At 40.7% G+C, this 14,204-nt stretch overlaps 1 protein-coding gene across 5 annotated transcripts in view; it reads right to left on the bottom strand.

The window, feature by feature from the left end:
* Positions 1-14,204, bottom strand: part of PODXL2 (podocalyxin like 2) — a 45,770-nt gene that overhangs the window by 9,302 nt on the left and 22,264 nt on the right. For all 5 annotated transcript variants that reach the window (XM_081078903.1, XM_081078905.1, XM_081078904.1 and 2 more), the window contains exons 3-4: positions 6,000-6,751; positions 5,111-5,185 (exon numbers count right to left, since the gene is read on the bottom strand). In XM_081078903.1, coding sequence (XP_080935029.1) covers positions 5,111-5,185; positions 6,000-6,751 — 827 coding nt within the window. The remainder of the gene's footprint in view (positions 1-5,110; positions 5,186-5,999; positions 6,752-14,204) is intronic.

The raw sequence follows: 14,204 nt of genomic DNA, 5'->3' as shown, positions 1-14,204 counted from the left end.
TCAACATCATTAATCATCAGAGAAGTACAAATCAAACCCATAATAAGAGTCCACCTCACACCCATTACCAAAAAAACAGAAAATAACAAGTGTTGGTGAGGATGTGGAGAAATTGGCACCCTTGTCCACTGTTGATAAGGATGTAAAATGATGCAGCCACTATAGAAAACAGTATGCCAGTAACTCAAAAAATTAAAAATAGAATTACTATACGATCCAGTAATTCCACTTCTGGGTATATACCCAAAAGAACTGAAAGCAGGGTCTTAAAGAGATATTTTTACACCCATGTTCATAGCAGCATTATTCATATAGCCAAAAGGTGGAAACAACCAAAATATCCATTGATGGATGAATGAACAAACAAAATGTGGTCTGTCAATGCAATGGAATATTATTAAGCCTTAAAAAAGAAAGAAATTCTGACATATGCTACAATATGGATGGACCTTGAGAATATTATGCTAAGTGAACTAAGTCAGTCACAAAAAAACAAATACTGTATGATACCTCTTATATAAAGTCCCTAGAGGAGTCAAAGTCAGAAACAGAAAGTAGAACATTGGTTGCCAGGGGCTGAAGGGGTGGGGAAGGAGGGAGCTGTCTAATAAGTACAGAGTTTCAGTTTTGCAAGATGAAAAAGTTCCAGAGATCTGTTTCACAACAATGTTAATACACTTAACACAACTGTATATTTTTAAATGATTAAAATGGTACATTTTAAGTTAGTTTTTTTAACACCATAAAAAATTCCACCATAAAAATAATGACTAATTATTAGGTAGATAACAAATATTAGATGAGAATAGTAAGACAAAAAAAGGGAAAGCAGAATGAAAGCATTTTAACACCTACATGTCATTTGAAAAGAGAAGAGATATATTATCTGTAGACTTTATTGTTCAAGTATGTATACCAAATATTTAAATGTACCCCTTACCTTTACTGTGGTCTCTAAGTACCATTTTTCAAGAAAAGGAATGAGAGCTTGGAGAAATGTTGATTCTGTTTCTGGGGGAGGGAACATACAAGATGAGCCTGGAACATCTTATTACAATAAACTACCAAATACTAATAGGTTGGTCGAAAGGACTCAGAATCCAACACAAAGAGGCTTTCACTGAGCAAAGACAGGGCATTTGAGCATCAATAAGAATAATAAGTGCAGTGGATGAAAACTCATCAGTATGTTAAAATACATCCATTTATAATGATGCTGGAAAGAAAACACCTCATTGGTCACTTTCGGGTTAAACACATGCATGTACGAGGTGTGACCAAAACATACAGTGAATGTTTAAATTAAAAAAATGTATTACACCAAAAGACACATTGCCATTTTCCCCTCAAAACACTCCCCCTCGCTTCAAACACACTTAGCCCATCCTTCTTGCCACTTTCTGAAGCAGTTCTGGAAGTGCTCTTTCATGAGTGTCTTTAGTTGTGCTGTCATGGCTGCCTCAATGTCCCAAATCATTTTGACTTTGGGAAGAGCCAGAAGTCGCACGGTGCCAGATCCCATGAATAAGGTGGATGAGGACACACCATAATGTTTTTATTTGACAGAAATTGCTATACCAGAAGCGATGTGTGACACGGAGCCTTTCCATTGTGATCGAAATATAAGGTGAATGAGGTGTTCGCAGCTACCGCTGCCTCAACGCTGTGGCTCTCTAACGTCGGTGCCACCTCTAGCTTGCGGAGCTCCAGCCAAAGGAGAAGGGGGGTAAGTCAGAAGGTCTCTACACCATGGCCCATACAAAGCAGACTGCCCACAAATTGACTGGTGGTAAAGCACCCAGGAAGCAACTGGCTACAAAAGCCACTTGCAAGAGTGCACCCTCTATTGGAGGGGTGAAGAAACCTCATCATCACAGGCCTGGTACTATGGCACTCCAGGAAATTAGATGTTATCAGAAGTCCACTGAATTTCTGATTTGCAAACTTCCTTTCCAGAGTCTGGTGCAAGAAATTGCTCAGGACTTAAAAACAGATCTACGCTTCCAGAGTGTAGTTATTGGTGCTTTGCAGGAGGCAACTGAGGCCTATCTGGTTGGCCTTTTTGAAGACACCAACCTGTGTGCTATCCATGCTAAACGTATAACAATTATGCTAAAAGACATCTAGCTAGCACACTGCATACGTGGAGAATGTGCTAAGAATCCACTATAATAGGAAACATTTCATTCTTTAAAAGAAAAAAATTATTTTTCCTGTTATTGGTAGTCATGTTAGTGTTTTTTTCCCCCCTCAATGGGGTCAAAAGGTACCTAAGTATACGATTGCAAGTAGAAAAATAGGAAACAGAAATCAGGTATTGGCAGTTTTTCCTTTTTCATTTGTGTGTGAATTTTTAATATAAACGCGGGGACAAAGCATTAATGCAAGTCAATAGTTTCAGTGAACAAGTTTCAACAGTTTAACTTTATAACAATTATAAATACATCTGTTAAATTTTTTTCTGGATAATACCAGCATTTGGATATTTTTAAAACAAATTTCTTATTGATAGCAACTGAACAATGTTTGTAGTATTTGTTTCCCCCTTCTTCTGCCTCCCCCCACCCCCCACTCCAGTTCAAGCCGTTGTTTCTCAGTCTAGTGTAGGACGCAGCTCCCTGGTCCATGCCAGTGGTATTATGAGCCTTGCTCTCCCTTCGGCTGAGGCAGTCGGTCGCCGGTCATTGGTCAGCTGCTCACAGCAGCGCACGGCAGTTCTCACCGGCTGCCAGCCGCTTACAATGGCTGCTGGCCACTCACACTGGCCACTGGCTGCTCCTGGCAGCACATGGTAGCCGGTGGCAGCACATAGCAGCCCACACCGACCTCCAGCTGCTCATGGCAGACCAGCTCCAGGGAGAGCCATTGTTCACAATCTTAGCTGTGGAGGGCGCAGCTCACTGGCCCATGTGGGAATCGAACCAGCAACCTCGGCCTTAGAAGCACCTCTGCTCTAACCACCTGAGCCACCAGGCTGGCCCATTTGTAGCATTTTTATCAGACAGCAGATTTCATTCATTCACTATACTTTTCTAACTGAGTTGTCCTACATGCAAGTACATGTTGTTAATGTTGTCTGTCTTCTCTGCCGTTCTTGTAAGTCTGCTATTAAAATACATTAAACTGTAAAAACAAACAAATAAAAAAACATGGTTAATGCTGCTGCCAAGTGCCATTCAAAGGAAAGGCAGGGATCTTCAATACGGGAAGCGGTGCATCGAACCTTAGTAACAGTGTGTGACAAGTTTCAACTTGTTCGGTGCAGTCAGTCGGGTGTGAGCTACGGTTGAGAGAAGGTGTGTTTTAGAGCATGCCCTAAATCATCCTCCATCATGACAATGCTCCGTGTCACACATTGCTTCTGGTATACATCAATTTCTGTCAAATAAAAACATTACAGTGTGTCCTCATCCACCTTATTCACCGGATCTGGCACAGTGCGACTTCTGGCTCTTCCCCAAAGTCAAAATGATTCAGGACATCGAGGCAGCCATGACAGCGCAACTGAAGACACTCACGAAAGAGGACTTCGGAACTGCTTCAGAAAGTGGCAAGAACGATGGGGTAAGTATGTTTGAAATGAGGAGGAATATTCTGAGTGAGATAATGGCAATGTGTCTTTTACTATAATAATTTTTTTTTATTTAAACATTCACCATATTGTTTGATCACATGTTGTACTTTCACTTTCTCTCAAACCCGCTGAAACAAGAGCAAAGAATTTTTTAAAATCTAAAACCACAAAGACAAAACCAAAACAAAACAGAAGAAGAGACTAAAGCAACAAAATCTGGAACTAGAAGCAGATGGATGGATTAGAAGTTCCTGATTTAGCAAGCCCCACAGAGCCAAATCCTAAGCCAAACAGGGAAAGCTAAGAAGCAATCACATTTATACTGCTGAACTCTCCAAATGCTCTGGAATAAGCAGCACTGGTTACTGTGGCAAGAGGGGAGGCAACCATACTACAATAGTAAAACTGTTTGAAAATCTATTCAGGCAGCAGCGGGATCCTTAGTTCCTCTCCCCAACACTGCACAGCTGACAAATGTCCCTTCCCCTTGGCAGAAGACTGGAAGTTTATTCTTTAAAGAGAATAAAATAGAGGGTCTCTGACCTAGTGGATACCAGCACAACTGTGGGAGGGGGCTCACACTACAAACAAGGGGAGTAAATGCACATACCGGGGGTGCCAAAAAATGTATACAAGTGGACACTTTGGTCAATGTTGCTCAAGCAGTAGTTCACTGTAATCAGAAGTGTCTAGACGCCGATGGTAACCACTTTGAGCACCTTTTGTACTTGCAGAAGTCAAACGTAACTTGTATTCATCTTTTGTTATCGGTATATATGGAGTATTACAATTTTAATAGTTTTTTCCTTTCTTAAAATGTGTGTACATTTTTTTTGGCACCCTCTGTCTTTATGCACACATTTCCAATAGTGAAATGTCCATCCCTCTTCTAATCCTGGCTCCCAGAACACTGGCAACCAGTCTTTTTTACTCCCAGCTGAACTTCCCACTCAAAGAATCTAATCATCTAGGAGGAACGACCCAAAGATGTTGAGATTAGAAATTTTCAAATGAAATGACCCAGCCAGACCACCCTCCTGAGAGGCCACAGTTAAGAAACTCTACCACCAGTCTCAAAGCTTCCAACCAGCTCTCTGATGGCCCTCTTTCAATAGTGGTGAGCAAATTCTACCAGACATTTGAGGAGAGTATGTATGTGGAAAAACTGACACAAAAACGTAGGAAACAAAAAAGTAGGAAAAGCAACCTCTTTAGGGAGAAAACGTTTTTTAAAATAATGTTAGTATCCTCAGAGAGATAAGACATTGCACACATGAGCAAAACTATTCCTTTAAATTAAAATCAGAGAGGAACAAGAACAAAAGAGCCATTAGAAATTTAAAAACATGAAAGCACTGTCTTATTCAATACTTGTGGGTAATGGTTCATCCCCTATGCTAGGCTGGCCTCTTCTGACTTAAGGGCTTAGCCTTCCAGCCCGTCCACTGCCCACTCGCCAGTACCTGCCCTCTACCCTGACTCTATCAGCCCGCCTCCAACCTCCACCTGCAGTCCTCAGCCCAGCTCAGCACTCACACAGTCTATGTTCTCTGTCATGTTCAAAATGATGTAGTTTTTCCCAGCCAGATTGCTCCAGTCCTTGCAGATCACCTGTACAATGAAACAAAAAGAAGGGTGACAGTTATAAAGGCATAAGGAAAGGCACCCATAGAGAACATGAGTGGAAACTCTTTGAGAAGCTAGGAGGTGAAGGCCAACTGTAGGTTTGTGATAGCTAGCTAGGAGCTGACAGCCTCTGCAAGCTGATATGCCCAGGATTGAACTCAAGGGTCACAAACCCAGATGTCTTCAGGGACCAAGCCAGAGGAGGGGGCCAGGAGTGACACAAAGGAAGGTGGAGCTGCGCCTAAGGGGCCCGATTGCAGGGGGCTTGCCCCAGCTAGAGACAAACTTGTTTCTAATGTTCTGTAGGGCAAACAAAAACATGCCTGAGGGACAGATTCACAGGCTAACAACTTGGGACCCCTTTTCTTTCCTTCTGGTGTTGGAGCGTGAGCACTGACTTGGATGAGTGCATGTACCCGTGTGTACGTGTGTGTGTACACTGAGCAGGGGTGATAAGGGGAGGAGCAGAGGGTGACTGCACATACGGTGGTGGGCATGGAAACAGTGCTGGAGAGAGCACAGGTCAGGCACCAATTCTCTCCACAGTCATAAGCAGTGGGGAAGCCAAGAGGAGCAACAATAACACCTAAACAAATGAAAACCAGGCCAGAGTACCAGGCTCTTCCAAAGCTTCACTTTGTGCAGTGAGGACACCCACTGGTGGGCCATGAGGTGTACACCCCTAAGAGTTCTGCTGAGGCGCTATGAGGTGTTGAGGGCCTGTATTCTTGGCCCAGCAGACCTCCTGCTTCCATGTAGCCCCAGGATGGCCAACGGCATGCATGCATCTCCACGTTACCTGAGTAGAATCCCAAGGGATTCTGGATTGAGCTTCAGCGGACTGCCCTTTCTGGGGCTGCTGGCTGAGGTCTTCTTGTCCCAAGGTAGCAGAAGAAGGTGTCAGCTCCATGTGTTGGGGGTACTGAGGGAGAGCAGTTGAGGCTCCAGGGTAAAGGGGGTCTTCACTCGTGGTCACAGCCCCACTGGGGGCTTCTGCTTGAGGGAATGAGGCCAAGGAGAGCACCTCTAACCCAGATGTTCCTACAGTAGCCTTCTCACTTGCCTCCTGAGGGGCCTCAAATTCTACCTCATGCTCTGCAGCTGGCAGCATTGTGCCCCCTGCCTCTTGGCTGGCAAAGTCCTGACTCCCCAGGGTCACTGTATTTGGGGTGACCGAGGGTGGTGACAGACTTGGCTCCATGTTGCTCCCCACCTCCACACCCGAGGAGGCCTGGTCCCCAGAATCTTCATGCCTGTGTTTGGGGGCCCTTGGTGTCTGGCTACTGCTGATGAGAGAAAAGTCGTAGACCTGAGTTTGGGCTTTTTCCTGGGTTCTGTTCACAGGCAGCAGCTCTTCCTCTTCTTCTTCTTCTTCCTTCTCTACCTCTTCCTTCTCTTCCTCCTCCTCTTCCTCCTCTCCAAGAGCCATAGGCCAGGGTGGCTCCACCAGGTTCATCTTGGGCAAGGAAGAGGGAAGGCTTGGCATCTTTTGACCCTGGCTGGTGTCTTCTATGGGACCTGCCTTCTCAGTTAAGTCTGGGAAACCATAATCTAAGAACAGAGATGAACAATTCATTCACTAGTTTCATCACTCATTGATTTGTTCAGTATTTGCGTGCAGATGATATAAAAGAACCATGAGACCCTCAGGGAAACAGTGGGGAGACTACTGGTTGTGTTCGAAAGGAGTGGGAAATAAGGCTGGGTAAGGGGCAAGGGCAGACTGAAAGGGAAAGAGGTTGGGCTGGTCCTTGTTTCCTTCATGATAATAAAAATGACACAAATCTGCCACGAAAATTCCACGAATATTGGAATGCATAAAGTAAAAAGAAAGTTTATATGACTGCACCCTTCAGATAATACTTGTTAACAGTTTGATGGGTATCTTCTCTATTGTTTTTATAATGTATTTATGTTTCCTCATCTGGGGATTTCACCAAGAACAACGCATTAGAAAGGGTTCCCCTTATGAGGTCTGAGGACCCTTTGATCACAGGAATAGATGAGAACCATAGATTATGATCATTGTTCCCAAACTTTGCTCTTATTCTATAACGCAGGCCCTGATTGGGAAATGAAAAAGATGCAAGGAGAGCTAGAGAGAGGTCAGGGCCTGAACCCACAGGGTTTTAAAGCCTTCCAGAACTTACAGGGACACCATTGGCAGTGGGAGAGAGGATTTTTATTTTCCTTGTTATTCTGGGAATTACATTTTGAAGCAGAGAAATTAGGAGACCTCCTGGAGACCAGAACATTTTATGGCTTTTCAATAGTCCTATCCTTTTCAGGATAATGACATATAAAAATTATAGACCAGTTTTGTCAGAAATTTATTTGAAGTATCAGAAGCTGTATCTAGGTAGCAACTTTATTGACTGCCAATTTGTTTCAAAATCATAAATATCAAAGACAGCTTTAAAATACTCTTTAGAAATGAGAGAGGTGGGAATAGTTTAAGGTGCTGAACTGAACCTACTCATTCTCCTCTTCGTTCTCCTCCTCCTCCTCCAAAATGTTTGTCAAATGACAGAATTTTTTTCTTCACAGTCAAAATGAAAGTTTTAAAAGTTTAGACAAATTTCTGGGAACATGGAAAGCAGATGAGATCATAGGAACAAATAGCCTCTCAGTCAAAATAGACATATGAAAAGATAGCAGTGGAGGAGGAAGGCTCTCTTACCAACAGAGTTAAAAGTTATGGAATTAGCAAAGACATAGAACATACCGTGTTTCCCCAAAAATAGAACTAGCCGGACCAGCAGCTCTAATGTGTCTTTTGGAGCAAAAATTAATATAGGACCCAGTCTTATTTTAATATAAGACAGGGTCTTATACAATGTAATGTAATGTAATATAATACAATATAATACCCGGTCTTTATAATATAATATAATATAATATAATATAATATAATATAATATAATATAATATAATACCAGGTCCTATATTAATTTTTGCTCCAAAAGACGCATTAGAGCTGATGGTCCAGCTAGGTCTTATTTTCGGGGAAACATGGTAGAAAATTTAAGGAGTGGAATGTAATTTAAAAATTCCAATTAGTATCATCAAAAAGACCCAAAGATATTGTATGCCTAAAATCAGAACAAGATAATAAGAAAATCAAGTAATGTTTAAAAAAGTGGGGCAGCCAGTTGGCTTAGTTGGTTAGAGCGCAGTGCTCATAATACCAAGGTCGCCGGTTTGATTCCCACATGGGCCAGTGAACTGCACCCTCCACAACTAGATGTAATAAAACGACTTGACTTAGAGCTGATGGAGCCTGGAAAAACACACTGTTCCTCAATATTCCCCAATAATAATAAATAAATGTATATATATGTATAAATGTATATATACACATATGTATAAATATGTATAAATGTATAATGTAAATATGTATGTATAATGTAAATGTATAATGTAAATATGTATGTATAAATATGTATGTATAATGTAAATGTACAATGTAAATATGTATGTATAAATATATATAAATGTATATATGTATAAATAAATGTATTTACACACACACACACACACACACACATATATATGTGTGTGTATATATACATGAATAAGTTCTTGGAAATTTAAGTTCAATTGTTGAAATGTACAAATTCAATAGAAGAGCTAGAAAAAAATGTCAAGGAAAAGTCTCCAGAGCAAAAAAAAAAAAAAAAAAATTAAAAATGATCTTTTTTTCCAAAAAGACAGAACCAATAAAATGGAGAGAATAAATAGCCAAAAAAAGAAGAAAATTTCTTGGGCCTGACAGCATGAATCTTCATATTGAAAGGGTATATAAACAAGGTGAATGATAGAAGAATCACATCTGGCCTCATTCTTACGACATTTCAGAATTCTAAGGGGCAAGAGAAGATCCTAAAAGCTCTTAGGGAAAAAATAGGTTACCTAAAAGGAACAAGAAACAGATTATCAAATTATCATGAAGCTTCTAATTAATAACACTAAACTGCAGGAAGGAAATTGAAAAGTGCATTCCAAATTCTCAGGGAAGTTTATTTTGAACCTGGAATTTTATACCCAACTAACTATCATTCAAATGTGATTACAAAATAAAGACATTTTCATATATGCAACAACTTAAAGGTTTTACTATCCACAGATTCTGAAAGAATTGTTTAAGGAAGTTGTCCAAGAAATCACCCACAAAAAAGATATGGAAATCAAGAAACATGAGAGGACAGTCATAAAAATAAATTTCAGGATGGAAGCTGTATAGCAGGGCTAGAAAGCAATTATCCAAATTAGAACAAGAATTTAGAGAGCTCTGAGAATTATTACAAAAAGAAAAATTGATTACTTATAAGTATGATTTTCAGAAGCTGAATGATCTTAGTAATCACTGAAAGCCCACCATACTATTTAAATGAATGATTCAAATATTCTACCCCCCCACTTCTGTTAATTATACAACTCTGTTTGAGTAGTAAAGACTTAGTTACTTAAGACCTTCCATTCCTCTACACCCTTGCACACACTCTGTAGGAAAGCTTACCTGTTCCCCATGCAAAACAGCCAGTCATGACATTCAGGGGAGAGGCTTTCTGCTGGAACAGTGACCACAGAATTGCTGAGGAAACCCACACCAGACTCTAATACTGAGCAATCTGTATTACTGAGCAATCTGTAATACTGAGCAATCTGTATCATTTTTATAGATATGAAAAACATTCAAGGTTCACAGGACTTTTGAAAAAAGCTGGGTGCATTAAAAAGCATGAGGGTGAAAAAGCAACTGACCTCTGAGAAGAATCTAGTAAACACAAGAGAACTTAGAAAAAATATTCTATTAACATCTTCAGAGATATTCAAGAGGAAATTACACCCATAAAACAAGTGCATAGAAGAATAAAAATATTTCACTTCCATATAAACAAGAACTATATAATAGGCAGATGTGTTTAAAATTGGAATGCAAAGGATCCAAGATGCTGAAGTAGATAAACGCTGTGCTTGCCTCCTCCAGTGACAACAGTATAATTACAACTAGAGGCCTCCCCATTCTCAGTGGGCACCATATCCAAGTCTCCATCAATCTGGCTAACACTGTTCCTTTCCCCTGATTCCCTAAGACCCTGCCCCACCCAACTTTCCATCCCACCCAAACTGCTTGCAGTGGCTTTTCCATATAAACGGCCTGCCTTGGTTCATGCTGTGGATTTTTCTATAATTTCTCAAAGGTTCACAAAACCCAAACAAGCAGTATCAGGCTTCGGGGTGTCCTGTAACTCTGGCTGAGCAGCCCTAAGCCCAACACTAGCAACAGCCAGCCTCCATTTGCGGCTTGGCCTCTTGAGGCATCTCCAAGCCATCGAGTGGCGGCCACCTACAGACTTGCTTTTTGGCTCATGCCAGGTGGTTCCAGGCAGCACATAGGCTATGGCTGAACTTATATGCAGTGGGGCCCATCACAGGAAGCCCCAAGGCTGGCAAGCCTGGTGGCCAGCTTTGAACCCAGCTGGAACACCACCCAGCAGCTTCCAGGGAAGACAGACCCAAAGAGCACACTGTGCAGGCACCAGAGCCCTGCTGAAACAAATCCTGCTCTGTAGGGTCAGCACCTGCACAACAGCTCTTCCACAGCAGTCCTGGCTCATTTTCACAATCAATGAGCCTGAGGATTGATCCCTCCCATTGATGTACAAACAGCAACCAAGGCTCAACTACAACAGAAGACACACACGCCCCACATAAGGGACATACCTGGAATACCCGGCTCAGGTGACCAGAGAGACTGCACCACTGAAACCCACAGCACACCTACTACACAAGGCCACTCTACTAAGACCGGGAGACACAGCAAACCTACCTAATACATAGAAACAAACACAGGGAGGCAGCCAAAATGGGGAGACAAAGAAACATGTCCCAAATAAAAGAACAGAACAAAGCTCCATTAAAAGAACTAAACAAACTAAACTAAACAAAATGGAGACAAGTAATCCATTACCAGACACAGAGTTGTAAACACTGGTTATAAGAATGTTCAGTGAACTCAGGGAGAACTTCAACAAAAAGACAGGAAACATAAAAATGGAGATAGAAAATATAAAAAAGAACCAGTCAGAAATAAAGACTATAATAACTGAAATGAAGACTATATTAGGTTGGTGCAAAAGTAATTGTGGCTTTTGCAATTATTAACCTTTTAAATCACAATTACTTTTGCACCAACTTAATAATAGAGGGAATCAACAGTAAGATTAGATGAAGCAGAAGATCGAATCAATGATTTAGAAGATAAAGTAGCACAAAACACCCAAACAGAACAGCAAAAAGAAAAAAGAATCCAAAAAAATGAAGACAGTTTAAAGGGCCTCTGGGACAACATCAGGTGTAACAAAATTTGCAAAATTTGTACCAGAAGGAGAAGAGAGAGAGCAAGGAAGTGAAAACTTATTTGAAGAAATAATGACAGAAAATCTCTCTAACCTGGAAATAAATATACAAACCCAGGAAGTGCAGAGGGTCCCCACCAAGATGAAGCCAAACAGGTCCACACTAAGACACATCAAGTTACAGACAAAGAAAGAATCTTAAAAGCAGCAAGAGTAAAGCAATTACCTAAAAGGGAGCTCCCATAAGACTATCAGCTGACTTCTCTACAGAAACTTTGCAGGCCAGAAAAACTGGCAGGAAATATTCAAAGTGTTGAAAACCAAGGATCTATGACCAAGATTATTCTCTCCAGCAAAGCTATTATTTAGAATTGAAGGACAGATAAAGAGCTTCCCAGACAAGAAAAATCTAAAGGAGTTCACCAAAACCAAACCAGAATTATAAGGAATCTTAGAGAGACTTCTTTAAAATGAAGAAAAAAAATAAAAAATATGAATAATAAAATGGCAATAATTATACATCTATCAACAATTACTTTAAATGTAAATGGTTAAATGCTACAATCAAAAGATAGCATGGCTGAATGGATAAGAAAACAAGACCCTTACATATGCTGCCTACAAGAGACTCATTTCAGATCAAAATACACACACAGACTGAAAATAAAGGGATGGGAAAAAGATATTTCATGAAAATGGAAACGGCGGGGTCGGGGTGGGTGGGGAGCTGGGGCAGCAATACTTATACCAGACAAAACAGACTTTAAAGCAACAGCTATAACAAGAGACAAGGAAGGACCCACTAACCCTACTTCTGGTGTTTATCCAAAGAAACCCAAAATACTACTTTGAGGGGACATGTGCATTAATACATTCACTGCAGCATTGTTTACAATGGCCAAGATGTAGAGGCAGCCTGGGTGTGAACGGATACAGAGTAAGTAGTAACATATATCAACAAAATATTGCTCAACCAGGGAAGGGAATGGGTTCTTGCCATCTGCGGTGGCATAGATGGACCTCGAATGTGCTATGCTGAGTGGAATATGACAGCAAAAGACAGACGCAATGTGATTTGGCTTATATGTGGAATCTACAGAACAAAATAAACAAACAAAACAGAAAGAAACTCATAGATACAGAGAATATTTTGATGGTTGCAGATGGGAGGGGGGTTGGGAAGATGGGTGAAAAAGGGGAAGGGATTAAGAAGTACAAATTGATTGTTACAAAGTAGTCATGGGGATGAAGGGAACAGTATAAGAAATATAGTCAATAATATTGTAATAACTATATATGGTGTCAGATGGGTACTAGATTTACCAGGGTGACAGATGTGAGGGTTGGGGGCTGGGTGAAAAGGGTGAAGGCATTAAGAAGTACAAATTGGTAGTTACAAAATAGTCATGGGGATGTAATATAAACCATAAGGAATATAGTCAATAATATCGTAATAACTACATATAGTGCTAGGTGGATACCTAGTCAGGAGAATCACATCTTAAATTACATAAATGTCTAACCACTATGCTGTACAACTGAAATTAATATAATATTTAATGTCAACACTAGTTGAAAAATTTAAGAAAGGGGGAAAAAGGTGCAGGAGACTAAGAGGTTCAAATTTCCAGGCATAAAACAAATAAGTCATGGAGCTGTAACGTAAGTATAGGAAATACGGTCAATAATATTGTGATAGCCTGGTACAGTGTCAGATGGTTGCTAAACTTATCACTGTGATCACTTCCTTAGGTATATCGGTGTTGAAAAACTATAGCATACACTTGAAACTAATGTAATGTGAGGTGTGATCAACAAATATGGTGAATGTTTAAATTTTTAAAAATTCATTACAGTAAAAGACCCATTGCCATTAATCCTCCTCAAACTACACCCCCTGGCTTCATACACACTTATCCCATCATTCTTGACACTGTCTGAAGCAGTTCTGGAAGTCCTCTTTTGTGAATATCTTTAGTTGCACTATAATGGCTGCCTCGATGTCCTGAATTGATTCAAAATATTCCTGGTCATTTGAGACTTTGGGTAAGACCCAGAAGTCACACCCCGTCAGGTCTGGTAAGGTGGATGAGGACACACTGTAATGTTTTTGACAGAAATTACCACACCAGAAGCAATGTGTGACACAGAGCATTGTCATGATGGAGGACAAAACTGTTTGGCCACTTCATGTTAATGTGTTGTTTGTGGTCCATGATTTATGGCACTTTAAAACACATCTTCTCTCAACTGTAGCTCACACCCAAATGACTGCACCGAACAAGTTGAAACTTGTCACACACTGTTACTAAGGTTTGACATGCTGCTTCCCGTATTGAAGATCCCTGCCTTTCTGTTGGATGGCACTCGCCAGCAGCATTCACCATATTTTGTGATCACAACGGAAAGCCTCCGTGTCACACATCACTTCTGGTATAGCAATTTCTGTCAAATAAAAACATCACGGTGTGTCCTCACCCACCTTATTCATCAGATCTGGCACCATGTAACTTCTGGTTCTTCCCCAAAGTCAAAATGACCATGAAAGGTAAATGCTTTAAATCGATTCAGGACATGGAGGCAGCCACGATAGCACAACTAAACACACTCATGAAAAAAGAGTTCCAGAACTGCTTCAGAAA

The sequence above is a fragment of the Rhinolophus hipposideros genome, assembly GCF_964194185.1.
Source record: "Rhinolophus hipposideros genome assembly, chromosome: 17".
NCBI lineage: Eukaryota > Metazoa > Chordata > Mammalia > Chiroptera > Rhinolophidae > Rhinolophus > Rhinolophus hipposideros.
Note: the sequence above shows the minus strand (reverse complement) of the source record. Positions and strands in the feature narration are given on the sequence as shown.